The 27,428-nt window shown below is 59.4% G+C and overlaps 1 protein-coding gene across 5 annotated transcripts in view; it reads right to left on the reverse strand.

The window, feature by feature from the left end:
- Nucleotides 1–265: 265 nt before the first annotated feature.
- PAK4 (p21 (RAC1) activated kinase 4) overlaps nt 266–27,428 on the reverse strand; it is a 43,151-nt gene continuing 15,988 nt past the window's right edge. For 2 of the 5 annotated variants that reach the window (XM_077852451.1, XM_077852467.1), the window contains exons 2-10: nt 10,863–10,936; nt 9,333–9,591; nt 6,096–6,554; nt 5,466–5,903; nt 4,047–4,180; nt 3,698–3,824; nt 2,566–2,691; nt 1,693–1,827; nt 266–1,261 (exon numbers count right to left, since the gene is read on the reverse strand). In XM_077852451.1, the coding sequence (XP_077708577.1) occupies nt 1,106–1,261; nt 1,693–1,827; nt 2,566–2,691; nt 3,698–3,824; nt 4,047–4,180; nt 5,466–5,903; nt 6,096–6,554; nt 9,333–9,536 (1,779 nt within the window). In that variant the 5' untranslated portion in view covers nt 9,537–9,591; nt 10,863–10,936 and the 3' untranslated portion in view covers nt 266–1,105. Of the gene's footprint in view, nt 1,262–1,692; nt 1,828–2,565; nt 2,692–3,697; nt 3,825–4,046; nt 4,181–5,465; nt 5,904–6,095; nt 6,555–9,332; nt 9,592–10,862; nt 10,937–19,543; nt 19,724–23,121; nt 23,144–27,428 lie in introns of those variants that run through there. The other 3 variants (XM_077852474.1, XM_077852459.1, XM_077852481.1) reach the window with 3 other exon arrangements.

The raw sequence follows: 27,428 nt of genomic DNA on the forward strand, positions 1-27,428 counted from the left end.
CATCGTGGCACACGGACTCCGGTAAACCGGCTCTCTGCAGGCCAGGGGGCGGGCGAATCGGGGTCCCATGTCGCGGGCATTACTGGCTGCTTTGACCTGGAGCTTGCCCCCCACCCCCCGACCAGACACGGCTCTTGCCCTACATGGGCTGGGATCTTGGGGCTCGCCAGGCCTCCCTCCCTCAATCCTCGGGCCCTTCTCCCCAGTTCCACACCGAGATGGCCTGGACAGGGAGGGGCCCCTACGCACTACACACACACACACCCCCGAAACAAGAAAACGATTTAATTGTAAAACTAACTTGAGGGGGTGGGGTGGGGATGGGGCTGCACCAAAGGGACAGGAACCTGATTCTTCAAGCGGTGGTTCTGTCCCTGGGGCTGCCCCGTCTGTCCCCAGGTCGGGACAGGGGCCAGAGTGTTATAAAATGACAATATAAATAGACTTCTAGAAAAGAGGAGGCTGTCCAGGTGCAGTAGTCATCTGCAGAGGCTGGGGATGGGCGGGAGGCCCTGGTCCCCGTCTCCCCAGCCAGCCACAGAAAGGGGGTGCAGGACATGGGGAAAGGCCACTCTTCAGACATTCATGATCGACCCCCGCAATGGCTCAGGGGGGCCGGGGGCTGCGCCGTATGTCAGGCAAGGCCTCAGACACCCACTCGCAGGCTGGAGGACAGAGCAGCTGGACCTTCTGCATGGGCGTACGTGCACACACTCACGCACGCACACACGCACCCCCCTTTCGTAGTGTTCTCTCCACCCACAGCAGCCCCCACTGCAGATGATTTCCAGTGATGGGGGGGCCGCCTGTCCTTCCTGGAAGACAGGAAGACGCAGGGAGGGACTGTCCCGGAGGGTGGGGAGTCCGGGGACCCTTGCTTGCTCCCATGAGTCCCTGTGTTTTGTTTTGTTTTGTTTTAAAGTCACAAAATCAAAGCTGGAGTTCAGTAGTAGGGTCCTGCACACTCCCCCACCCCTGGCCAGGAGGGTGGTGCCACGTGGAGCGTCTCCCAGGCTGGGAGGAGTGGGGGCCGGCCCCCTACTGGCCTGTGGCAGGGCAGGGGTCACCCGAGGGGCTCTTTGGTTCAGGGACAGGGCACTGGGCCTCATCTGGTGCGATTCTGGCGCATGAGGGGCACGATGCTGGCGGGTGGGCCCGCTTTGGCCAGGAACGGGTGCTTCAGCAGTTCAGCCGCTGTGGCCCGCTGGGCCGGGTCACGCACCAGCAGGCGGTCCAGGAAGCCCTTCAGGGATGGTGACACCTGCCGGAAGGTGGGGGAGAGAGTTGGGGGGAGGGTCTGAGTGCCGGCTCCGCTGCTCACTTGCCATTGGGCCTCAGTTTCCTCTTCTGTCAAATGGGCTGACAACATCCACCATCTTGGCAGGGGCCAGGAGGGCCCAGGGTCTAGAGCTTGGCCCCAAGTCCAAAGACCCCAGGGGCTCATTTCAAGGTTTGGAGGAGGTGACAGCAGCGGGACCCTGGAGGTGCCCCGCCTCCCCAGGTGATTCGTCTGTCAGGAGGGCTCCTCTCAGGGCTCTGGCCGTGCTGGGTGTGCTCAACCAGCCAACCGAAGTACAACCACGGTGGGGCAGCGGTGAGGGCTCAGGGGACCCGTGGGGACGGGGAGTGGGGAGCCCAACACAGATGAAGTGTCACCTCCGCCACACCACCCGCCTGCCAGGTGGGGCGCACCTTGTGCAGGTTTTTCAGTCGGGGTGGCAGGTTGTCCCGAATCATCTTCATGGCTTTGAGGGGGGGCTCGTTGAAGTAGGGGGGCTCCCCGTCCACCATCTCGATCACCATCACCCCCAGAGACCAGATGTCCACCTGTGGTGGGGAAGGGACGTAGGGCCGAGCTGCGCGGGGCCGGGCCAGGGTTGGGGGAAGCCACGCAGGGCTGGCCCCTGGCTCTGCCTCTGCCTCCCTGCTCCTGGAGCCCTCAGGCCCCAAACACCCTCTCTTGACACCCAGCTTGCCAGACCCGCACACCCCTCCCCCAGGGAGCCCTCTGAAGGGTTCTGCCCACACAGCGCCCCTCCCTCCCTCGGTCTGTGGATCATCCGGGGCTCTGTGACCAGCCGCCTCACCAGCATCGCTGGGACAGAGCAACTGGTTCACGAACAGGCACGTGACCTGAACTGAGCCCACCAGAGTCCACTCTAAGACTTTAACCAAAGTAACCGGGAAAACCGTGGTATTCCTAGGCAGGGGGACGTGTCCCAGAGCTGCCCGGCCATCTCCGCCCTGACAAGGGGAGCGTCTGCCCAAGTGAAGACTACACGGGGAAAGTCAGGCCTGGGGAGGGACAAGGCACAGGATGGCTGGGCCTGAAACCTGTCACCTGCCCCTGACTTTACAGCTCTTGGGACCCGGAGCTTCCACATTTTGAGCTGGTGTTGTCAGGGCACTGGGCCTGGCTCATCGGTGATGATGCATGCATGCCCTACCTCCTGCACAAAACCATCCCCAGCGACCCATTCCCCACCCTGAGCCCCACTCCACCCCCAGGCTCCCACTGTTCCAGACTGTCACAGGTTAAACCAAGCCCGGCCTGCTCCAGCTTACCTCTGGCCCATAGGGAAGGCGAGAGATGAGCTCTGGGGCCATCCAGTAGGGCGTGCCGACCAGTGACTTCCTCCGTGGTACCTCCTTGCTCACCTGGGCGCAGAACCCAAAGTCCGACAGCTTCACCTGCAGCAGGGCACAGGCAGTGGGGGTCAGGGGTGCTGGAGGTGGGAGGGGGAGTAGAGGTGCTCACCTAGTGAACTCCCCTGGCCTTGGACGTGCTGGGGCTGCTGGGGCTGCACTCTGCGGCCTAGAGGCTAGAGCCAGACCACTGGGTAGGTCCACAGCCCCCCAGCAGGGGGCCCCCAGGTGTGTCACTTCCCCAAGGTCACAGGGCTGCCTTCCTGGCAGGGTCTGCCCTGGGGCTTCTGGTGGAAATGAGTCCTACGGTACCAAACACGGTGTGGGGACTGAGACCCCAGCTGGCTCCCACAGCCCGTGTCCTGGGCCCCTGCGCCCCTGAGCGCAGCCCTGCCCCCGAGGGTATGAGGGGTGTGGCCTACTCTGCAACCACCACATGGCCAGACCCACGCATTTCCACCTGTTTCAGGGCCATGGGCCCCTTTCCGATTCCTGAGGATTCCTATGGATCTTCTCGCCCCCAGGAAACACACACACACAGCCTGCACACAATTTCAGGCTCACGGATGTCCCCCAAACACACCTGTGGCCAGTTCAAGGTGTTCATGGACGCCAACTGCGACTCCCAGGGAAAGAGCCCAGCCCTACCCGGCCCTCTGCTGAATGGCTTAACTTTCCTGGGGGAGGGCAGGCAAATCACCACAAGGACCCCCTCCCACAGGAAAGCACGCCCACCTGGGAGGCTCATCCAGGGAGCTCAGAGACAGAGTCTCAGGCTGGAAGTCAGGAGACAGGAGTGGGGGCCACGGCCACCCAGATGCCTTCCACCCTCTCTGGGCCTGGGGTTGGACTCCAGTTCCCACATCCCGTGCAGAAGGCAGAGCCTCCACCCGCCTGCCCCCCCCCCCCTGCCCAGCCCATGAGCAGGTGCACGGAGCCCCCCACTGACTGGGGAGGAGCAAACCGACTCCTCAAGCCACTGAACTGGGGGGGTCAGAGGTAGAGGGGAGCCAGGGAGAGGCAGGGAAGCCCGAGCCACCCTGCTACTCACTCTGCCGTCGTGGGTCAGCAGGATGGAGTCACTCTTGATGTCGCGGTGGATGACTCCCTGCGCGTGGAGCACAGACAAGGCCTGCAGCACGGCCAGGCACACGGCGGCAATCTGCTCCTCATTCATCCTGCGCAGGGTGGGGGTCAGCAACGGGGGCCCCGCCGGGGAGGGGAGGGGGGAAAGGCCCCGAGGGGGATGCAGCCCTTCTGCCCCCCGAGACACGGTCCCACCCCCAGGGGTCTGAGGGGACTCCATCCTGTCCTGGGAGAGGTCTGAGGGGACATGGGGGATGCTGCAGCCCAGAGACCCGGGGAGGCAGCAGGCCGGGTGCCCGCCTGCCCAGCGGTACCTGGTGTGAGTGACAATGTCGGTGAGGGCGCCGCCCTCCAGGAACTCCATCACCACCCAGAGCTCATCCCCGACCAGGTAGCTGTTGTACATCTCCACCACGTTCTCGTGCTGGTAGTCCCGCATGATCACCACCTGGGCACCGGGCCGCGTCAGCGCCACCAGCCCCTGCCTCGAACCCAGCCACCAGCTGGCCACCAGGCCTCCTGCCTCCCCTCCTTCCCCGGGCTTGGGCTCAGCCTCTGCGCAGGCCCAGTCCCGCTTGTCCCTGCCACTCACTGGGGGTTTTCCTGGACTGCCCTCCCCCGTGCCCTAGCCAGGAAACCCTGATGCCCACATTTAAGGGTGCGCTCCCCCACACCCCATTTTCTGATCCTGCTCCCTGACCAGTCCTGAGCTCGCCTCTGAGTGGCCCTGCTGACCAGGCTGGTGTGGGGAGAGGGCGGCGGGCAGGGAACGTGTAAGCACGGGGTTGAGACAGCAGGACAAGCAGGTACCAGCCATGGGCAGAATCAAAGGCTGGGGGCATGGACTTCAGGGGCGAGGAGGCCTGGCAGGGCAGCCTGGGGGTGGTGGGAACACGACACTCGCAGGGGTTCCCTTGGAGCGCTGACGGCGCAGCTGGAGCCCTGTAGTATTTGGGGGGCAGGGGATGGGTTATGGGGACAGCTGAGGGACCAGAAGGCAAGAGGCAGAGTGTAGACCACCTCCAGGCCTGACAAGCAGAGACTCCCGTGTCAGAGTTCAGGGGCTGCTTCCAACAGATTCCTCCGGGGCAGGAGCCAGGAGTCTGCCCCTGTAACAAGCTCCCCGGCAGACGCTCCCAAGAACCAAAGCCAGAGATTGGACAGAACCAAGGACCCTGATGGAAGCCCGACCTCAGAGGCCAGGCCTTTACCCTGAGGACACGGAGGGGCGGGGCAGGGGAACTGCCAGGGTCAGTAAAAGAGGGAGAGGGCATAGCAGGCCTGCATGTCCAAGAAAGCCCTTTAGCTGCTGTGTGGGGTTACCCCGGGGGTGCCCATGAGGCAACCCAGGGCAGAGCCGAGTAGGAGAGGATGGGGCTGCAGGGAGGCTAACGTGCTCTCTGAGCCAGGGAGCCAGGGGAGGGGCAGGGCCGAGGGAGAGATTCTGGGGGTCAGTTTGGGACTCAGTCACAGAGGGGCTCTGAGGAGGCCAAGAGTGTGACAGAGATGCAGTGGTGGGTACTGGGGGTGATGGCCCCGGCAGGTGTGAGCAGTAAGGAGAGGAGGCAGCTCAAACCCAAGCCCTGGGAACCCCCAGTGCTGAACGGTCTTCTCACACCCTCCCCCTGATAGGGCCTGGACCAGAGAGGGCCTGGACCAGCACTGGCCTCAAAACCAGCTGGGGGAGGACACGAGGAGGGTGAGACGGGGGTGGGAGGGGGCCCGGGGCCCACCTCGTTGAAGAGCAGCTCACGCCTCTGCTGCTTGCGCAGGTCCATCTTCTTGACGGCCACCAGCCGGCCCGAGCTGCGCACGGTGGCAATGCACACGATGCCCGTGGAGCCCTCGCCGATCTTGATGAAGTTGTCCAGGTAGGAGCGAGGGTCGCCGGGGTCCACCACCAGCTGCAAGGCGGCCCGGAACTGCTCGTGCGACACTCGCTGGGGTTCCCGCTGTGGCGAGCGGGGCCCAGGGGGCCCGGGGGCTGGGGGGCCGGCAGGGGCAGCAATGGGGCGGGCCTGAGGGGCCAGCTGGGGCTCAGAGGCATGGGGGCCCAGCACTCCCGGGCTGGGGGGACCGCGGGCTCGGGTGGGAGGCCGGGAGGAGGAAGACTGGGGGACCGCCAGGCCCCCTGCCGAAGGCCCGTTGGGGGCCAGGTTGTGAGGCTCCCCCTGCAACAGAAGAGAGAGGTGGCTGTCAGTGGAGGGGTGGGAGGGCCAGCTCTGCTCCCTGCTTGGGACAGACACATGGTGGTCAGGATGGAGATGGACGGTGGGCTGGGCACAGGCTGGAGTTGGGAAGGGAACTGGGGGAGTCTTGGAAAAAGGGGCAGTGGAAGGTCCTGGGGCAGGGGGGTTGGTTACCTGGGCACCCCGGGCCGGGTGGTCCGTATCGGCCCTCGGGTACGTGTTAAAGGGCCGACCAGCTGCCACTCTGGCCCCACCGGCCAGACCGGCAGGTTGAGGGGTGCCGACGTCAGGCCCAGAGAGGGGGCGTTTGTCCCGGGAGGACTCTTGGGGTCCCCCTGAGCCCTCCCTGGAAGACTTGGGCCTCTTCTCTGGCCCCACCCGCCGCCTGTCGCCACTGCTGCCACCCGCCTCGCTGCGACCGGCGGCCCGGCCTTGGCTGCCCGCCTTCTCTGGGGCCCCTCTGGCCGTGCTGGCCGGCTCTGCGGGCATCCCGTTCTCCTGGCGGGCACGGGCAGGTGGCGGTGGGCTGTCTCTCCGCAGGGAGTTGGAGCGCGTCACCGACATGTTCTCAAACTCGTCGAGCAGCAGCGTGAGGGCCCCATCCTTGGCGCCTTTGCTGCCACGCACGATGGTCTGGGGTCCGGGGCAATGGCGGGATGGGGGCCGGGCAAGGAAGAGGAGGACACAGGACGTGTATCCGACACACAAGGACAGGACAACACAACACACACAGAGACAAGACAGAGACGGAATGAAGAAATGCCATGGGGTGATGATGGGGCTGGGCAGGTGGGGGCAGCACCAGGGAGGCCCCTGCAGCCCCTCCCACACCACCGGGATGTCCTTCTCGCAGGGAGGAAGCCAAAGGATTAACCTCCCACGGGTCAGGCTGTCGCCCCTGGGCTGGCCAGCCCTCCCCCCACAGAAGCATCCCGTCTTTTCTTCTATTCTCCAGGCTGGGGGCCGGTCTCTGCCCCGTGGGCAGGAGAGGAAGGAGCGCAGAGCCCACACCACCCCATAATCAGCCCTGGAGAGCTGCAAATTACACGATGCTAGGGCCAGGGCATGGCTTGGACTTCCTCCTCTGCAGCCTGCCGGCTGTTAACCCCAAACCCATGCTCTGTTTCCCTGGAAGCCGAGGGTGGAGTACAGGAGAGTCGGAAAGGACCGCAGTGCAGGAGTGCCCTGGGAGCAGTGGTGGCGAATGCGAATTCCCACGGGGCCCGGTGGATGTACCGTGTGTCCCTAATCGACCCCAGCTCCAGCTGCTGAGTCTACCACCCTGATCCAGGTCATGGCCACCTCTTCCCTTGAGTACTGAGTCAAAGCTCCAGGGTTCCCCCGCCCCCCCGGACTCAACTCCAGGCACACAGGGCTCCTCACTGCTCCTCAAACATACCAGGCACTCGCCCACCTCAGGACCTTTGCACTGGCTGTTCACTCTTCCTAGGACACCTTCCCCCAAGTATGCCCATAGCTCCTTCCCCGTCCTCCTCTTTCAGGCCTTTGCCCAAACTCAGTTTCTCAGGGGGAAGCTTTGGTTGACCACCTGGACTCTAAAACGGCAGCCCCTAACACTCCCTATTCCCCCTCCCTTTCTTCTCTTTCTCTGGAGCACCTGAAACCAGCTGCCATGAAGCACGCGTACACTGACCATCGCCTGCACCCCCCCACCGCCCGTGTGTGATGTTCATGAAGGCAGCTGTTGTATTTGCCTGTTTTTCTGCTCTTGCTACATCTTAGCACCTAGAACAGTGGTATGTATGCAGAGTGCTCAAGAAACACTGGCTGAACCAGTGAGGGAGGGAGGAGGGCTGGGAGGGGGCTGCGGGGAGCGGAATATGCACCCCTATCCCTCTGCTGTCCCTCACTGGCCTGCGGGGACGTGGGCCCAAGGCTGCCAGACATCCTCAAGCCAGAACTGCCCCCTGTACTGTGCACAAAACACCGATGCCACAAAACGCACCTCCAACCCCGCCAACCTTCCTGGGCCTGGCCGCAAGCGTGGAGGCCCAGTCTTGCCTGGGCACCAGGTAACGCAAGGTAGACACCTGGTCAGACTCTAGTGCTGGAATAAGAGGCTGAGAAGTCCCTGGGGAACGGGGGCGGGTCTGGGAGGACCCAGCCAAGGGGAGATTCCCAGCCTAGGGCAGCGAACAAATACCCAGAGGGGTCCCGATACAGCGCTAGCCCACGCGCACCCTCGTGTGAATCAAGACAAGGTGCCTCCTCCTCCTGGCGGACACAGCCCAAGCAGGGCTCACCGCCGGTGGTATGGGCAGGGGTCAGATTTTAGGGTCCCCTAGGGAGGCCAGAGCCAGCACGGAGCAGCCAGGAGGCCAGCCGGGGGATGGAACTGAGTAGGGCTGGGGGGGGCCTGCGGGCCCAGAAGAGCCAGTGCCCCGTCCGCGGTGGCCGCCACCCCCTCAGCCCCTGCGATTAGTCAGCAGAAGCCAGAAATACAGATTTGGATGTGAAGTCTCTGCTGTTTTAAGCCACGGCAAAGAGTTCAAAGTACTCAAAAGGCCGGCATGAGCTACCCGCCCCCGCAGCCCCGGCCCTGGCACCGACGCCCACCGCGCTGATCACGGAGGGCGTCCTCGGGCCACCGGGCCGGGCACCCGGAGAGGGGGGCTCAGCCGCAGGCCGGTCCCCAGGCGCTGGGCCCGCACGCCGGCACACCCGTCTCCACCCCAGAACAACCCTGGCCGCGTGCCCTCGGCCCTTCCTGGTTCCCACTGCCCTTGGGGTGAAGTCCGCGCTCCGGGCTGGCTTCCACGCCCTGCCGTGGACACGCAGATGGGAACGGGCTCAAGGGCCGTGGGCTGTGGAAACAGACCCTGGTTCAAATCCCCACTCCACCCTTTTGCTCAAGATGGCAGGAACCCCCCCCCCCCCACAAACTAAAACACCTCCAGGGCTTTCCACGGACAGCTTCCTCCACTTTAAGCCCCGCCTCCTCTCCATCTGCCCAGGGACAGACCCCTCCTCAGCCCTCAGGGCTCAGCTCAGGTATCCCCTCCCCCCAAAGCTCACCCAGACTCCCTGGCAGCAGCTCCCCTGGGCCACCCAGCCAGACCCCCCCTGACCCTGGGGGCCTGGCCCTTGCCAGAGGACAAGTTCCTGGTACTGGGGACAGGCACAGAGCCCAGGGAGAGGAGGCTCAAGACAAGGAGGCTGGTGGGGGGGTCTGCCATAGGGGTCAAGGTGGGGGTTGTGAGGCAAGGGGAGGGGTCAGCGGGTGGAGGGATCGAGGTTAGCACTGGGGGTGAAGATCAGGGTAGAGGGTTGGGGTGTGTGTGTCTGGCAGGCAGTGAGGAGGGGTCGGCCCCAGGGTCAAGCATGAGGTTGAGGGCGCAGGGGCACCCTGTGGGCTCGGTGTGGGGCAGGAGAGGCAGCGGTGGGTCATACCTTGGGGGCCCCGGGCTGGATGGAGGTGATGCAGGCAGGGTCCACCAGGGGCTTGGGCCGCCGAGCCGACTCCTCGATCAGGCTCTGCCACTGGCGGGGCAGCCCCGTGAACTTCTGCTCGTGCTGGTCGAAGCCCGTGTGCACGCGGTGCTCGAAGTTGGATGGCGCGGAGATCTCTACTCGCTTCTTCTTCTTCCCAAACATGGTGCCGAGGCTCTCAGCACCACGAGGGCGCAGACTTGGGCTCCTATCAGCAGGCCTGCGGGAGGGGGCCGCTCACCAGAACCCGGCCATTTCTCTCTGCTCCTCTGACCCTGCCCTGGCCCTGCCCCTCCTCATCTCCTCCTTGGTCTCCCATCCCCCACCTGCAGCCCAAGGGACTCTGTGAACCATCTAAGTGGGGCCGAGTCCTTCCTGCAGCCCACCCCACACGACCTACCCCTGTCACCTCTCTGCTTTCACGTCCCCTTCACTCACACTGGTTTTCAAACCTCAGGGCCTTTGCACTGGCTATTCCCATCTCGTGGAACACTCTTCCCCAGTATCCACACATGGCCCCCTCCTCCTTCCCCTCCTGTAGGTCTTAAGAGTTGTCAGGCGAATCTTTTCCTGACCACCCCCAGTGAAAGAGGTGCCCCGCTAGCCTTCCATCACATAGCTTCACAGCATGTTTAACTTCTGGAAGTTCTGCTGTTCATTTCTTGTGTTTACCAGTTTGATGTCTACACCCCCCAGCCCTAGAATATCAGCACCGCATGCCAGGTCTCATCTGCCCCATGTGTCCGTGTCGTGTCCCATACCCAGCACAGGGCCTGGCCCCAGTCCATGCTCAGTGACTGAGTCCTTTGGTGACTTGTTCGACAACTGCTTACACAGTCCCCTGTCCTATGCCCGGCCTCTGGGAGCCTCATGGCAACACTCCCAGTTGTTGTTTTTTTTTTTAATGTATATTTTTTTATTGGAGTTTGATTTGCCACCATATAGTATAACACCCAGTGCTCATCCCGTCAAGTGCCCCCCTGAACACTCCCACTTTATAGATGAAGAGACTGAGGCTCAGAGAAGGGAGCTCTTCACTGGGAGCACACAGTGGGAAAGTCCCACCGCGCAGCAACTAGCAGACAAGACGATCCCCGTCTTTAGGGTCTGTGGTCTCTAGGTGGATACTTCGGAAAGTACCAGGCACCATATAAATGCTCAATGGGAGCCAGTTGTAAAAGCGAAGGGGCCCCAGGGGCGATGGTGTCCCACAGGGAGCGCAGGGTGGTGAGGGGAAGGGGCGTCAAACGGCCAGGGCCCAAATCTCGCTCTGCCGCTTACTCTGTGTGACTGTGGGCAAGTGACTTAACCTCTCTGTGCTGCTGCCATGAGGATTAACAGGGTTGGCAGGAGCAGAGCAGGGCACGGAGTGAGGGCCCCGTCCACGTTTGTGGCTCTGATCATCAGGAGCACTCCTAGCAGTGTCCGAGGGAGGAGGGGCCCCAGGGCCCGCTCCCCTGTCCCACACAGGAACCCTGGGGTCCCACAGACCTGGTGTGATGCTGGCTGGGCTAGAAGTGCCCTCGGGCAGGTGATGTCTCCTCTCGGGGCCTCGGGTTACTCATCTGTAAAATGGGAAGAACATATTCACGCATGCATTCATTGGTCACTCTGCTCTGTGCCCAGCCCTGTGAGCTTGCTGCTAGGGACACAGTGGTGACCAAGATCGCCTCCAACAGCCCAGGGTGGTCAGGGCTGTGGTCAGGAGAAGCTTCCCCGAAGAAAGGCTGTGCGAGCTAAGACCCAGAGGATGAGGGGAAATGCACTGGGCTGGGATCTTTGTGGGTTCAGGCTGGTTCCCCGGAGCCTGGCACGGTGCCCAACACAGGGTCGGCCCCAAGCTCAGTGAGTCCTGTGACCTACTGAGGGCTCTCTCGAGCGTGTCCGGGATGCTGCCCTCCTCCCTCCCTATTCCTTTCCTGTGGGAGCAGCTCAGTGAGGTTACAACAGCCAGCCACCCCTCGCCCAGAGGTAGGACCATCAGTGAGGAGCCATCTAGGAGAACCGGTTTGGCAGCAGGAGCTCAGTGGGAGGGGGTGGGGATCCAGCAGACAACTTGTCTCAACTGGTTGGGGCTTCATGGGCAGCAGGTGGCCAGAGCCAGGTCCGGCCAGGGCTGCCCTCGCAGATCTGGTCACCCCTGTTGCTCTGGGGCCCCTGGCTGCTGGCATGTGCGGTGTGATAGCCCTGGCCAGGATGTAGGCCCCTTTGCCTCTGCCCCCAACCAAGCCAGGAGCCCCTTCAGCGTCTTCCCCGGGTCCAGCTCGCTGCATGCAGCCCATCCCTCCCTCCTAGACTCCGCTCCCTGGCCCCCACCCACCCTGTTCTGGCTCCCTGGCCTCTCTGCCCTCAGCCGTCCACCTCTCCAGGACCGGTCCTCGCCTTGTCTCCACAGCCAGGCTTTCACCATCCTCCTCACTGTCACCCCAGACAGAGCTTCGCCTCCACCTCCTCGCTGTGTTCCCAGATGCGCCCCCACCTGGCCCCAGGCCCAGCTCACCCCTCATCTCGGCCTCTCACTCAGCCTACCCTACCTCCCCCAGCAGCCCACAGCCCCAGGCACCACATCACTCCGGGGAGTCGGATTAGCCACGTGACCCCTCACTAAGCTCCAGGGAGGGAGGGGCGGACCCCAAGGTGGGAGGAGCTTGGCACCAAACGGTGTGGGCAGGCGCAGCCTGGACCCTCACCCACACACCCCAAGGCGCCTCTGCATGCAGCAGCCAGCCCCCTGTTTATCCTGTCCTCCAGGCCTGTGACCCTGCAGGGGAAGGGGACCAGGGACACACCTCCGGATATCTGCCCGGGGCCACCCCTTCCCTCTGGGCACCGCATGGAGAGAGGCACAAACAGAGGAACTGACCGTGTTTATAATGATCCGGCTCCAGCTCCAACCTGGGGCAGCTCCCAGCTCTCCCGGCTCCCTCACCAAGCCACCCCCCCTCGGGCCAAGGCCCCCAGCTCCTGATCTGATGGGGGCCACAGAGGGGAAGGCGGGGGAGCTGCAACACAAAGCTCGGTGCCTGTGCCAGGAGCCAGAGGCGGGCGAAGAGGGGCTGCTGGGGCTCCCCTGTAGGCTCGGATCCTGGGAGTCTGGCTGCTGGGCCTGTGCCACCTCACCTTCTGCCCTTGGGAGCCAACCAACCCACCCTGGGAGCTCACTGTGCAGCGGGGGCCTGCAGCTCGGCCACCCTGTGCCTCAGTTTCCCCTGTTAAAGAGGGTAACGCCAGTACCTGCTTCCTGGAGTCCTTAGAGGAGTCCCAGTTAGAACGCCAGGCACCCACGCAGTAAGGCAGCGCCCAGGAAACGAGGTCACCATTCTTACGGCGGGAGCCGACACTCGCTGAGCACCCACTGTGTGCCGGCCCCTCTTCTAAGCGCCCCACGCATGTGACCGACGAGGAAGCAGCCACGACGAGCCCCGCGTTACAGCCAAGGGAAAACGAGGCACAGGGAGCCCACAGCTTGGCACAGAGTGGACCTGAGGCTCCGGTCTGGGAACCCAGAGCCTATGCCAGGCCGGTTCTCAGAAATAAAGGCAGCGGTGCCCTCAGAGGGCCAGGCGTGCCAGGCTCTGCTGGCCGCCCTCTGCCCCCGATCCCTCTTCCCCTGCACAACTGACCAGCCCCAATTCACAGATGGGGAGCCTGAGGCCCAGAGACAGGAAGCCCCTCGTCCAGGGCATCCAGCATTCAAACCGGGCAGGTGGGCACCAGAGTCCAGGCTCTTACCTGCCTGGCCTGCCCTGAGGGCCACGGGGACGCCACTGCTTCTGTTACAGTCACCATCATCTTCACCTCCGGGTGCCTTCCTTCCTCCCTCGCCCCCCTGTCCATGCCCATACTCTGCCCTTCCTTGTTTTTTAAATTTATTTATTTATTTAACTTAAGAGAGAGCAAGAGTGAGAACAAGAGAGAGAGAGAGAGAGAGAGAGCGCACAAGGTGGGGGGGGGGGGGCAGAGGAAGAGGGAGAAGCATGACACGGGGCTCAATCCCAGGACCCTGGGATCACGACCTGAGCTGAAGGCAGACACTTAACCGACTAAACCACTCAGGTACCCCTTGTTTTTTTTTAAGTTGATTTATTTATTTTTTGTAATCTCCACTCCAACGTGAGGCTCGAATTCATGACCCCAAGATCAAGAGTCACATGTTCATCCAACTGAGTCAGCCAGGTGCGCCCACACCCTGCCCTTCCAGTCCTGCCCTGAGCCCTCCTTGGGCTGGAGGTCCCTACCTCCTACCTGACCTGTCCCAGCCCCCCAAGGGCAGTGGGAGGCAGCACGTGCCCCCAACCCCATGGCCCTCTATCTCCTTTTACCCTGGGCCTTCGGGAGGACAATCTGCAGGGGTACAGGTGGCCACACACCAGTCCCCGCCACCAAAATGTGCCTTTCCGAGGCTCAGCCATGGCACTGACATCGCTACTGCCACTGAGAGGGACCCTGCAACTCTGCGCAGATGCACTCAGCTCATGGACTCCCTATGACCCGGGGAGGGGGTGGGGTGGAGGTGGGGGTGGGGGGCAGCTATTCTCATTTCCTTCTCGCAGATGTGGAAACAGGATTACAAAGGTGAAATCTCTTGCACAGGTTACCAAGCGGAGCTGGGCCTAGAAGACAGTTGGATCCACTAAAGAGCTGACCTCCCGAAGCCTGCTGGGCCCCGAGATGCGTCCCTGTGATCCCCCTTGCTCGTTTTGCCCCAGCCACATGGGCCTCCTTGCTGCTCTTCAAACCCCAGACATGTCCCCACCTCAGGGCCTTTGCACTGGAGGCCACCCCAGCTGCCGGAAGCTCATTCTCACTGATGTGCACATGGCTCCCTCCCACAATCCCTCTACCTGCCTCGGTGTTCAGATAGCCGTGCTCCTGTCCTGTCCCCTCTACGCCTTTTCCTTTGCACCTGGCATCCGTCTTGCTCCCCACTGTACCTCAGTGTCTGCAACACGGCCCAGCCCACCCGAGGCACTCAAGGAACCTCTGGTGAATGCACGGACTCATCTGTACCTGCTGCGCTACATCCCTACTCAGACACCGATTCTGCCCAGGTGGTCCTTAGGAAAATCCTGGGAGAGGGTGAAGCAGCCCCTCAGACAGAGGGAGCAGGGGGGACACCGGCCAGGCCACAGATGCCTCTGAAGTCCAGCATCTGATCCCAAGAGCACAGGCACATTTTGCGTCCAACTCTGAAACATTCACTGCAATTTAAAAAACTCTTTTAACTTATTTGACACGCGGGACAGGCAGTTTCCAACGTGTCCTAGTCAAAGCTTCAGGTTTTCTAGTCACCCCTGCATTTGCTTGTTCTACCCTCTGAGCTTTCCTGGGAAGTAAATGATACCCACCCACCCACCCACCCACCAAGGAAATCAGCTCTGGTAGAAAAGCAAGATCCACTTGTGTGAGTATGACAAAGCCACCGGGGGGGGGGGGGGGGGTGTGCATGCGTGTGTAAAACTCCTTGCCTCCCCCCAGGCTCTGAATCAAGCTGCTCCCCTGCAGTCTGGGGAGCCGCCGACCTAGTGGGAACCCAGGGGCCCAGGGAAAGAGCAGGGGATGTTCCAGGATCACAGTCTCCAAAATGAAACCCTAAATCAGGAAGGGGACCATGAAGGAGGGCTCACTGACCCCAGCCAGCACTCAGGGCTGCCACCACTGGTTCCCACTCACCCTCCTGCCAAGACTCACCCTACTAGCTCTGGGAAACCCCTTCCCACCTCAGTTTACCCTGTTGTCCCTGGCTGTGTTCTGACAATGGAGGGGGAGTCTGGCCTACCTTCCCAGCCCCCACAGAATCCTCCCTTAACCCCCCACACCTGCCCACCTCCACACCTTTGCTCAGCTCTTGCGTGCCCATCTGTATAACCCTCCGCCTCCCCAGTCCAATCTCTATCCCACCCCCCACCCTCCCACTGCTGAGCCTAGTCTCTCCAAGGAATCATCAGGGACCTTGACCCCAGATGCCACCACATGCTTTGGGTCTGACATGTGCCCGAGCCCCGTCCTTGGCCAACAGCTACTCTACCCCCAAAGGACCCCATCACACTCACACTCCCGGCCACTGTCAATGGCTACTGAGGGCTGATCTCTGCCAGGCAGGGGCTGGGGCTCACAGCGGCAGTCAGAAGCGCCGGAGCATCCCTGCCCTTGCAGACAGAGCTCGCTTCTAGGGGAAAGGAGACAGTCAATAAATGAGCTAAGTCAGAAAAGTCTATAGTAAGTCAGATGGTAAATGCTGAGGACGTACACAAAGCAAGGATGGAGAGGGCTGAGGGTGAGGGGCAGGAGAGGTTGGAATTCTCAATGAGGTGGTAGGGGAGGGCCTGGCTGGGAAGGTGACCCTTGGCTGGGACCCCGGGGGGCGTGGGGGGAGGGAGCCACGTGGATGCAGGGAGGAAGAGTCCGGGCAAATGTCCCCAGCTGGAACGTGCTTGATGTGGTCAGAGATGGAGCTGGTGCAGGGCAGGAGGTGGTCGGGGCAGATCGTGCTGGGACCTGCGGGCCACGTGGACAACTCTGTCCTTTCCCCGGGTGAGGTGGAGCCACACAGGGGCTCTGAGCAAGGGAAGGGACGTGGCCTGACTCAGGCGTCCACAGGCTCCCTGTGGCCATGTGGAACCCAGGGAGGTGGAGGACGTGACAAGCCAGCGGAAGATGGGGGTGGGCAGGGCCACGTGGGGGCTCTGGAGGGAGAAGTGGGCGGGCTCTGGGCATGATGCAATGGTCCAGATGACAGGACGTGCTGCGGACTGACCCCACCTCTCGCACTGGCTGCAGCAAGAGCACCGCGGGGGCGGGGGCTGGGTCCGGTCTTGCCCATCACCGCGTCCTCAGCCGCTGGCCTGTTCCTCTGCCCTCTCCTGGCCCTGTGTATCCCCTAACACGTTACAGTGATGAGTGTGCCCATTGTTTCCCACTAAGCAGGGGCTCGGCGCAGCCAGGAGCCCAGCACCTAGAGCGGGCCGCTCCTTCTCCACACCTGAGCGGATGGGGGGACAGGCACAGGCTTTGGTGCTGACTCGGGCCCTGGTCTGTGCCAGGCATGCAGATCAGGCCAGGCTGAGCCCTCCCCACGGTACTTGGGTGAGTGGGCAAGGAGGGGTAGTTCTCTTCCTTCTTGTTTCCCAAACCAGAAAACTGCGGCCCAGACAGGGGAAGTCACTGCTCAGGGCTGCCCAGCAACCACAAGGTGCCTACCCTGACCCACAGAGAAGGCCTCTGCTCCAGACGCAGGACCCTGGACGCTTGTGGGACAAGAACAAGGGCAGAGACAACTCTACTGCTTACAACCAGAACCAAGATCAGAAAGGCTGCCTTGGTTAGGAAGGACCCAGGAGCAATGTTAATAAACAAACAGCTCTCCCAGGCCTTCCCACTTGGATGAAATTTCCCCCTGTGACCTACCAAGGCCCTGCCCAGATGGACTCCGCCAACCTCGGGACCTCATCCCTTCTTCACTGCAACTACGCTGGCCTCCTTTTTAGTCTTGGATGCCTCAACCTTGTTCCAGCCTCAGGGCCTTTGCACCTACTATTCCCTCTGCACAGAGCTGCATGGTTCGCCCTTTCCTGATATTTGAGTCTCTGTGCAAATAAAACCTCACTAGAGAGGTCCTTCTTGATCCCTGACAACATCTGCACTCCTGCTTTTACTTCCCTGTGGCATTTACTACCATCTGACACGATGCACATGCAGACCTTTGGTCCCCTCCTCCCTCCCGGCCCCCAACAGGGGCTCCCTGAGAGCAAGGGCCTTCGTCTCATCCTTGCTGTGTCCTTGGCATCTAGAGCAGCAGGCACTCAGCAAATATTCATGGAACAAATGAATGATGCCACTGCCAAGTGATGGGTCTAGACCCCGAGGGGGAACAGGCAAGGGTGGTGGAGGCAGAGGGTGGCCAGGAGTCCCCAGTGCCTGTCCCACACAGCCTGCAAATCCTTCGTGCCCGAGCAGGAACTGGTCTGAGTCTTTAGAGACCAAACCTGGCTATTTGTTAATAAGTTGGCATATGTTCCAAATGCCACAAAAGGTGCCCCACTGTGATCCTATCCCTGGGCCCACCCCACCACAGGGAGGCCCACCCTGGCCACACGACCTCGGCTGGAGATGTGAGGAAGTGGCAGCCCATTTTGGCTACAGGCAAGAAGCAAGTCACACAGTGAGAGATGCCACCAGAAATTCACTGGTCCCCATAACGGGTAGAATCCCATAGGGTGACACAGATCCAGGGGCCACCCTGGCCTTGGGAAGCAGCTGGCATTGGCAGTCTGGGGCATGAGCAGCAGCCCTGCTCTCTCCATGTCCCAGCCAGATGCAGCGCCATCTCCCCACCACTGGGCCTTTGCACAGACCGTGCCAGAGCAAGGACTCGGCAGGCAGGTGGTGGTTAGGAGCAGGCTCCCCAGGCTAAGTTACCAGCCCCACCACTCCTAAGCTGTGTGGCCCTGAGCAAGTGAGTTAACAACTGAGGGTGACGATAGTCCCTATCTCCCAGGACTGTCTAGACGATCGAATGAGATGGCAGATGAAAAACATTTAGGACCCTGCCTGCCACCAAGTGGGTCCTCGCTACAGGTTACCCCACTGGCATTACCACTGCCAATGCTGCTGCTGCTGAATGCACAGGGGAAGGAAAGAGTAAACGAAAGGGATGCGGGGCATAGTCCTCTCCTGGCCAGAGCAGGGGTGCCAGCCTTACTGTCTCACTGCCTTGCTTACTTCTGGGAGCAGAACGGGCTGCACTGTCTGAGGACAGGTCTGCTTCTCCCACTGCACTGGGAGCCTCCCGAGAGGGCGGTGCCGGGGGCCCTCTCAGCCACCCTATGTCTCCAGCCCTGCCCAACCCGGAAGGGGCACAGTTCAGAGAGTGGGGCTGAATGAAGAGAAGGTATTTCCTGGGCCCAGCCAAGGGCTTCGAGCCCCCAGGGAGGCCAGGCGGCTCCTGGGGTAGGCCCACACTCAGGTGCCCCCTCCCACCAGGCCAGGCCCCACAAGGCCCAGACAAAAGGATACTGTTGGCTTCCTTCGTGCCCCTAGAGGTATCCAGGGTGGGGATGGATGCCACAACAAACCTGAGAGTGTGGGCGAGCCCCCAGGGACCAGGAAAATCAGATTAGACTTCATTCATTCTTCCCCGAGGCAGGACAGGAAGGAGGGAGGGGGGAACAGGCAGGAAAGAGGCTCCAGAGCCCTCCCAGGACACCCCACCCCTACCTCCAGCCCTGCCCCGCCATGCAACTCTCTGTTACACACACACACACACACACACACACACACACGCAGCACATGCACATGCACACATGAGCCCTAGATACTGAAACATATGAAGCTGCCCCACGGCACCCGGTAACAGCAGCCACACAGGAGCCTTGGCAAGGAAAGGACATCCCACCCTGAGCCTTAGTTCCTGCCTTTGGGATACAGGCCCCAGCGGAGTATGCCTGAGCTTTGTGGCATCCGTGGGAGAATGTGGGGGAAGCAGTCATCAGGAGGGGCCTGGCTCGGAGGAACTCAGGATGGAAAGGCCAGAACAATCGCACAGTCCACAGCTGGGTCCCCGAAGAAGCCGTGTGGACGCCTCCCCCGCCCCTAGAGGTGCAGGGACTCCCGAAAGAGACCCACAACACACACTGACAATATACATAGTACAGACCACCCATCACCTTGAAACACAGGCACAATCCCAGATGCTCCCTAGCTGCCAGACTTACCTAGAGGGGACGCCCCACACACCCAGGTACACTCCCCAAGACACAGAGTTAGACCACAAGGGCCACACAACCCTAGATCCACACACAGTTAGGAAATGAGACCCCGCCACAGACACAGGCACACCACAGCCAGCTCCAGGCTCATCCAGGGTGGCTGGTGAGGCACAGCCCTCAGAACCACCCCCTGGCAAACCAGATCCCAGGAATGAGCTCCCATGGAGGCGGAGGCGCTCAGGGACCTGTGCGGAGACACGTGGCTAGCCCCAGCAGGGAGACACCTGCCCCTAAGCACATGGAAACACGGCGACCTCACTTCTGGCCCCAAGAAAGGTGTGGTCCCTCGAGCACGTGCTTCCACTGGCTCGGGCGGCTTGCTGTCCAGGCGGGAGGGCTGCCCTCCCACGCCCCGTGCAGTCCTCCCCCTTTCTCCCCACCTGCCTGAGGCCAGGCTCGGCTCACCTGCACCATCCTCCTCCCTTGTCCTGGGCCACCCTCCGTGGGATAGGGCAGCAGACTGACAGGCTTCCAGCCGGCAGAGCAGAGGATGGGGATCGAGGGGCTCCCCGGGGCCCTCGATGCAGGCGCCACCGAGGAGAGCTGGCTGGCTCTGCACCCCGGCCTCCCTGGCAGTGGGTGGTGCTGAGGCCCTGCCCTGGCAGGAGTTGTGTTCGGCTGTGGCTCCAGTCCATGGAGGGCGGAGGGCGGAGGTTGGGAGGGAGGAAAAGAGGGAAGGAGGGGCCGAGCCTGGAAAGCTGGGCCACAGGGCCACAACTGCCCCGGCAGAGGGAAGGGCCGGGCAGGGACCCAGGAGCAGGGGGACCCAAGCCCCAGCCCCTGCTTCGGCAGGGTCACCCCTCACTAGCACACCCCCGTGCCAAGCTTGGCACCAGGAGCCAGCGAAGTGGTGGCTCCTCAGCATGGGGCTGAGGACCTGAGAGTGGCTGGCAGGTTTGAAATGACAGCCTGGGCTGGGGGGCTGGAAAGAGGGACAGGGATGGGGGGGGGCTCTCTGATGTGGAGGGGTGGCTGGACATTCCAGGTTTGCTATATCTGCCCCCCACCCCGTGATTCCAGCAAGAATTCTGGCTCTCAGGCTTATTTCACAATGGAGGAAACTGAGGCCCAGAGAGGTTGAGAGGCTTGCCCAAGGCACCCAGTGAGGGGGGAGGGGTGGGCGGGCACCAGGCTTCCCAGGAAGGCATCTGTGCTCTTGACCTAGCTGCTCAGAGCATGAGGCTAGCTTGCTCAGAACCTCCATTCCAGAGAGAGGAAAAAGATGCTCAGACAGGGGGAAACCAGAAGGGGTGTGTGCACCCGCCCCACCTCTGCCTCATACCTCTCTCCCCCTCCAGATCTTACTTCCCCAGCAAAGCCCTCACTAGCCCAGGTCAGAGCTCCCAGTGTGACATGTCAGGGGACTTGGGGGGCCGGGGGGGTGGGGCTGCCTGGGTTAACACTATTCACCCTTCGGGCCCTGCCCCAGGCACCCTCTCCTCCAGGAAGCCTTCTCTGACACCAGGCTGGGTCTGGTTACCTCCTGTAGACTCCATCCCAGGGCTGACCCCTCCAGGCCACCCCATCTCTGACATGTCTGTCTCCTCCATTCGTTCACACATTTCCTGAGCTCCCAGCACCTGCCAGGCAGGCCCGTTGGAGGTCCTGACAATTCAGCAGTTAACCAACTTGACAAAACTCCCAGCTCCGAGGGGCTGATATTTGAGTAGGACTGCTCCCCAACGGGCTGGGGGCGGGGGTGTCCTGTGAGTGGCAGGGACTAGGTTCTTGCAGGTGACCTAGGACAGGTGCCCAGTCGACAGTGAGCCCGTGAGAACAGTGAGCTAGTGGCCCAGGCAGGCAGGTGGATAGAGACGCCTGTGTCCTTCCCACTCCCCGGCTCTGGCACCTCTACCGAGACTACTCCCACTGCAGCCAGCTCCCTGAGGACTTTATCACTGGGACCTGGAGGACCGCACCAGCTCCAAGGTCCTGGAAATCCCATCTCCCCTCCTCCTGTCTACCACCTGCCCACCAAGCCAGGGGCTCCCAGTCCGGCCTAGGCTGGGCCTGAGAGACCCCAGAAGTCCTGGATCCCAGGCCACTCCCTCCTCTCTGGGGTGGAGCACCTGTCAGGCAGCCACCCAGAGAGAAGCCAAGTGGGTGGGCCCCAGACCTTCCCAAACCGGACAGGCAGGTTTGGGCTCCCACTGGGGAGGCAGTCAGGATTGGGCAGTTTTGGTCAGCCCGGGGAAACCAGGTCCCAAGGGGAGGGGGCGGGGAGGAAAGGGAATGGAGGGAGGGAGCACTCTTCCCCCAGAAGTCGCAGTGGAAACAAGGGGTGCTCCTGGGGACAGGCCTCAGGAGCAGAGAGAGGATCCTCCAGGATCATCTCACACCGGGAACAGACTGTTATAAAACTTTGTAAACTACCCCCAAATGGAAACTAAACCAATAAACCCATGTAAAGCTTATCACTCGGATTCTCAACTATTGACACTCGGCCACACTGGGCTTCAATTCTCCCCTTCCTTTTCTGTCTGTCTGTCTCTTGATGATCTGAACACATGGTTCCAAAGCCAATGGCACCACAGGGTAAACAGTGACAGGCCAGCGCCCTCCTGGCGGCCCCAGCTCAGCCCTGGAGGCAACCTCTGCTAGTTTCCTTTTTTTCCTTTCTGAGAGAGCTGACACAGGCATGTGCGTGGGCGCCTATGCACACACATGCTTGCACACCTTTTGTAAAAAAAACATAAATGGCAGCACAGCACGCACACTATTCTGACCCTGCTTTCCCCCAAAACATTCCTTGGCTCCCCTGCACTCTTGGCGCCAGAGAAGCCTGGCAGCAAACGGTCCAGGGGAAGACACACTCTGGGGACCTAGCAAATGCTCTTCCTAGAAAGTGCTCTCCTGGGTATGTACCCGAGCAGAGTAGCAAAACCCAGCCTGCTGGCCTCAGGGACACGCGTGGGGAAGTGTGCGCAGCACAGGCTGGGCCAGCTAGGGAGACTGCAACCACCCCAAGTGCTGGTCCGCGGGAGACAGATGATGACCTGGGATCTCCTGGCTCCACGGAACAGTACTCGACAGTGAGAATAAATGACCCACAGCTACATGTGAGTGACCGCCAAAAATGACGAAGCACTATCTTATGACTTTGTTTAGGAAAAGCTCAAAGCTAGACAAGATGAAACGTGCTGTTTAGGGCTGCGCCCAGGGGGGCAGAAGCCAAAGAGAAGGCACAAGGCAGTGAGGGCCTGAGGGGGGCTCCTGGGGGGGCCGGCACCACCTGCTTCTTCATCTGGGGGGCGACTATGTGGGTTTTCTCTTTCTAGTAACTGGTTATGCTACACATTCACGCCTTATGCACTTTTCGGGGTGTGTGCTAACAATGTAAAATTGTGATGTTAAAGGCAAAGAAAAAAATATCTGCGTCTTAGTGATTTTCCAAGCCTAGATCTCTGCAAAGCGCTGCCGTGCTGCTTCAGCAGAGGCGTGGAAGGGTGGCTATGCCTGGAGCCAGTCCCCACGGGGCCAGATAGGTGCTTGCCAGCCTCTTGCTCTTACAAATGGTGCGCCACTGATACCCGTGTGCAGATGTCACTTCACAGGTGTGCCAGCACGGCTGTGGGCCACATGCCCAGAAATGGGCTTGCGGGGCCAGGATCATGACTGCCAAGCTGCCCGCTCCCCCGGCCCCATCTCCCCGTCCCCCCAGTCCCCACAGCCTCAGGGCCCAGGCTGTTGTCAAGCTCCTGGCCAGTCAGACAGGTGGAGCCTGGCTCCTCTGAGCCTTCTTTTCATTTGCATTTTCTTAGGATGCACATCCTTTCATCGTTATAAAAGCCATCAGAATTCCTTGCCTGCTAAGTGTGGCCAGAAAGCCTTTGCTTATTTTCCCACGGGGGCCAGGGAGACCTTTGTAAAATCCAATTTACGCCCCTCTCCTACTGCAACCCTATCAGGGCCCACAGAGCTAAAGCTACCTCCTCCCCAGGGACCCCCAGGCTCTTCCAGCCTCTCTGGGCTCATTTCCTCACCTTCCCTGCCACCGGTCATGGGTGCCAAGGGCACGCAACCTCCTCCTCCTCCTTCAGAGATCCTGTCAACAGAAATCCAATGCACGTCCACCATGTGCCACCAGAGCTGAGGCTGGGGTGTAGCACGGTCCCTGCCTCGTGGGGCCTCTAGTCACGATCGCACAAATGAAATGTGAAATTCCGGCAGAGAAGGGCTGGCTGCAGGGATGAGAGTGTGGTGGAGCCGGGCCAGGGAGGGGCAGGAGCCAGGCCGGGGCGAGCCAGGGGAGCCGAGGTGTTAGGGACAGGCCTGCACTTGGGAGCTAGAACGCTGGCTGCCCTGTCTGCGGAGGACGAGATCGAGGTGGCTTGAGTGGGTGTGGGGACAAGTGACAAGATGCAGCACTACTCCCGGCAGCTGATGAAGGCAGCCAGGAGGGCGGGCCACTGAGAGAGGGGGACAGACCACAGCTATGTCTGCCAAGAAAAAGTAACACTTGTTGGTGAGTCAGATATGGGGGCTGAGGACAAGGCAGGTGCCGGGGTGACCCTGAAACTGGGTAAACCACAGTGCCACCTTCCACAAGGGGGAGCCTGAGAGGATCTCCCAAAATGACAGGCCCCAGACCCTAGAATAGCTCTGTTCGGGAACAGAAGAAAGTGGAGGCGTCACTCCCCCCTGCCATGTGAAGTCCCACCTACACAGCTACAGCAATCAGACAGTGTGGATAAACACGCGGGTCAGTGAGCAGAAGAGAGAGCCCACGGACAGACCCCCACAAATATACACACTGGGTTTTAAAACCGATTTTTCTTCTTTGCGGTGAAATATACACAATATTTATCATTTCGACCGTTTGTAAAGCACATAATTCAGTGGCTCTAAATATAGTTTTGCAGTGTCGTGAACATCGCTGTCTACACCCAGGACTTCTTCATCATCCCCAACAAAAACCCTGCAGCTACTGAATGACGGCTCCCCATTCCCTCCTGCCTCCCAGCCCCCGGTAACCCCTATTCTCCTGTCTCTGAATTTATATACCTATTCCAGGTATCTCACATAAGTGGGAGCTTACAATGTTTCTCCTCTGTCTGGCTTATTTGACTAAGTGTAACGTTTTCAAGGTCCATCCACTTGTAGCATTTTTCAAAAGCTCATTCATTTTTATAGCTGAATAATGCCCTGCTGTCTGTATCTAACACATCTTGTATATCCACTCACCTGTTGATAGACACTTGGGCTCCTTCCACCTTTTAGCTAGTGTGAATGATGCCATCACCACCGCGGAGGTACAAGTATCTCCCCAAGTCTCTGCTTTCAATTCTTTTGGCTATTTACCTAGGAGGAGGACTGCTAGGTAATTCGGCAGTTCTATATATAACCATTTGAACACCACCACACTGCTTTCCACAGCGGCTGCACCATGCTACGTTTCCACCCCTGATGCATGAGGACTCCATCGATACCTGTGATTTTCCCTTGTTTTGGAAATAGCCATCTTCATAGGTGCAAAGTGGTATCTCATGGTGGTACCTTATTTTCTGGCGAAAAAGTATAAGCAACTGGATGGAAAAAAGAGCATTTTCCACAAACAGGTGCTGGAACTGCTGGATAGCCACATGTCCCAAAACTGCACTTTGATCTTAAACCGCATGCTTTGCACCAACGTGAACTTAATATTGGATCACAGACTCATATGTAAAACTAAAAAACCTTCAGATGCCAATTAGCCAAACCAACCCTTAGGATCTAAGGCCTCGCACAGAGTTGTTAGACTTGATACCAAAAGAGCCATAAAAGGAAAAATTAATAAAGTAGATCTCATCAAAATTAAAAACTTTTGCTCTGCAAAAGTCCATGAGAGGAGGAAGAAAAACAAAACAGCTATGGATTAGGAGACAGTATTTGCAAACCTATCTGACAAAGGACTAGTATCGAGGAGAGAGAAGGAATCTTCAAAATTCAACAATACCCCTCCCCCCAAAAAAAACAGGTAGGAAATGAGCAGAAGGCATGAGGAGACATTTCACCAGGGATGATGCACAGATGGCAGATGGGCCCCTTCGGCCATGAGAGACAGGCAAATTAAAGCCACAATGAGTTATCATTACCTGCCTAGTCGAACAGCTTAAAATTAAAAAAAAAAAAAAAATAGCAACACTAAATGCTGGTGAAGATGCAGAGAAACTGGTTCATTCGCACGCTGCTTGGGGGAATGTAAAATGGTACAGCTGTAACGGTTTGGCAATTTCTTTACACATGCAGCTGCCTATACTGCCCAGCAATTGCACTTCTGGGTATTCATCTCAGAGAAATAAGTTATGTTCACACAAAAACCTGTACCTAACTGTTTATGGTAACTTTATTTGTCATAGCCCCCCACATGGAAACAGCCCAGGTGTCCCTCAACTGGTGAATGGTTAAACTGTGGTACGTCCAAACCATGGAATACTACTCAGCAAGAAAAAGGAATGAGCTATTGATATGGGGAACGACCTGGATGACTCTCCAGAGAAGGAAGCTGAGTGAAAAAGAGCCAACCACAACATTACCTACGGTATGATTCCATTTACATAACATTCTTTCTGAAGTGTTCAACTTTTTTGCTTTTATATTTTATTTTTAAAAAGATTTTATTTATTTATTCATGAGATACACAGAGAGAGGGAGAGAGAGGCAGAGACACAGGCAGAGGGAGAAGCAGGCTCCATGTAGGGTGCCCAACGTGGGACTCGATCCTGGGTCTCCATGATCACGCCCTGGGCCAAAGGCAGGCACCAAACCACTGAGCCACCCAGGGATCCCCTGCTTTTAGATTTTAAATTCTCCTTGTTGTTACAGTTCTTTACATTATGGTTGTGAAAACTGTTCCATAATACATTACATTCTTGAAATGCAGGGTTATAAAAACAGGGAATGGATAGACGAGTGGTTGCTGGGAGTTGGGGACGTGCCAGGGAGGGGATATGGCTATAAAAAGGCATCAGGAAGGATCCTTGTGATGGAATGTTCTGTATCTTGACTGTATCAATGCCGCTATCCTAGTTGTGGTCTCCTACCAACCAGAGTTCTGCAAGATGTTACCGCTGGGGGAGCAGGGGCTTTCTCTGTTATTTCTTACAACTGCCAGTGAAGCTACAATTTTCTTGAAATACAAAGTTTAATTTAAAATATTAATAAATGATGAAAAATGCCAGACCCTTTCCCACCTTTGAGCCTCTGAACATGCTATTTGTTTTCCCTGAACACCCTTCCGCACACTAATTCTTGCTCTCTTTCAGCCCTGAGCTCAGCTGTCTCCTTTTCTTTTCTTTTCTTTTCTTTTTTTTTTTTTCATTTTACTGTTGTCTCCTTTTCCAGGAAAGCTTTCCTGATTTCCTAGGCCCAGTCTTCTGGGCTTCCTCCACCACAGCCGTGACACTGGTCTGTGCTCCCCCTCAAGGTCGCTCTGGACTGTCACCGATTGGTACTGTGTCTATCTCCATCACTAGACCACAAGTTCCATGAGGGAACACCATGGGCTGACCAGTCACCAGTCCTTCCTGGGCCTCAGCCAGCACAGAGAAGAGGAACACAGTGAGCACCTACAAAATGAATGAGTGAATGGCAACAGTGACAGTAATACCGACAGCTAGAGCTCATTACTTGGTTTCTCCGGGCCACTCTCTTTTTGAGCGCTTTACGTGGATGAAATAACCAATACAATCCCATTTTACACACAAGGAAACGGAGGCTGACAGAGGCCCAAGGTCCCCCAGCTAGTAGGTGACAGAGCCTGGGGAGCAGACCCAGGCCTCCGCATCCACAGCCTTCGCTAGTACCATTCACCCCAGAGGACTCTCTGGAAAAGGCTGGATGAGCCTGGCTAACAGGGGAAGCAAAGGGGTACAGGGGGCAACCAGAGAAGACATCATCTGGCCCCTGGCCCCCAATCCATTCCCATGTGCAGGGACAAGCAGACCCAGGATGATCCCAGAGGCCCCCTTATCCCTTAAGTGCTCAGGGAAGACCCCGTACATGTCAAGGGCCCATAACTGAACCCCAGTTGGTGCCCGGGGAAGCCAGTAGTACCCTCCATGGACAGAAGATGCCCACTGTCACTGGAGGCAGTGGTCTCAAGCTCCCAGAGTGCCCTCCTGATGCTTCCATCTGGCTACTGGCTGGGGGTATCTCTGACCCCCGCCGGGGAACCTTCCTATGGGCACAGGACTGAGTTTATCCACCTGGAGAAACCCCAGGAGCAAAATGTGGAGAGCAAGGAGCAGCCAAGCGCTGGCGGTCTGGTACCATTGTACCCAGTTTCAAAAGCTGCAGAGCAACGTGGGAG

Source organism: Canis aureus, chromosome 1 (genome assembly GCF_053574225.1).
Source record: "Canis aureus isolate CA01 chromosome 1, VMU_Caureus_v.1.0, whole genome shotgun sequence".
In the NCBI taxonomy this organism is placed as follows: domain Eukaryota; kingdom Metazoa; phylum Chordata; class Mammalia; order Carnivora; family Canidae; genus Canis; species Canis aureus.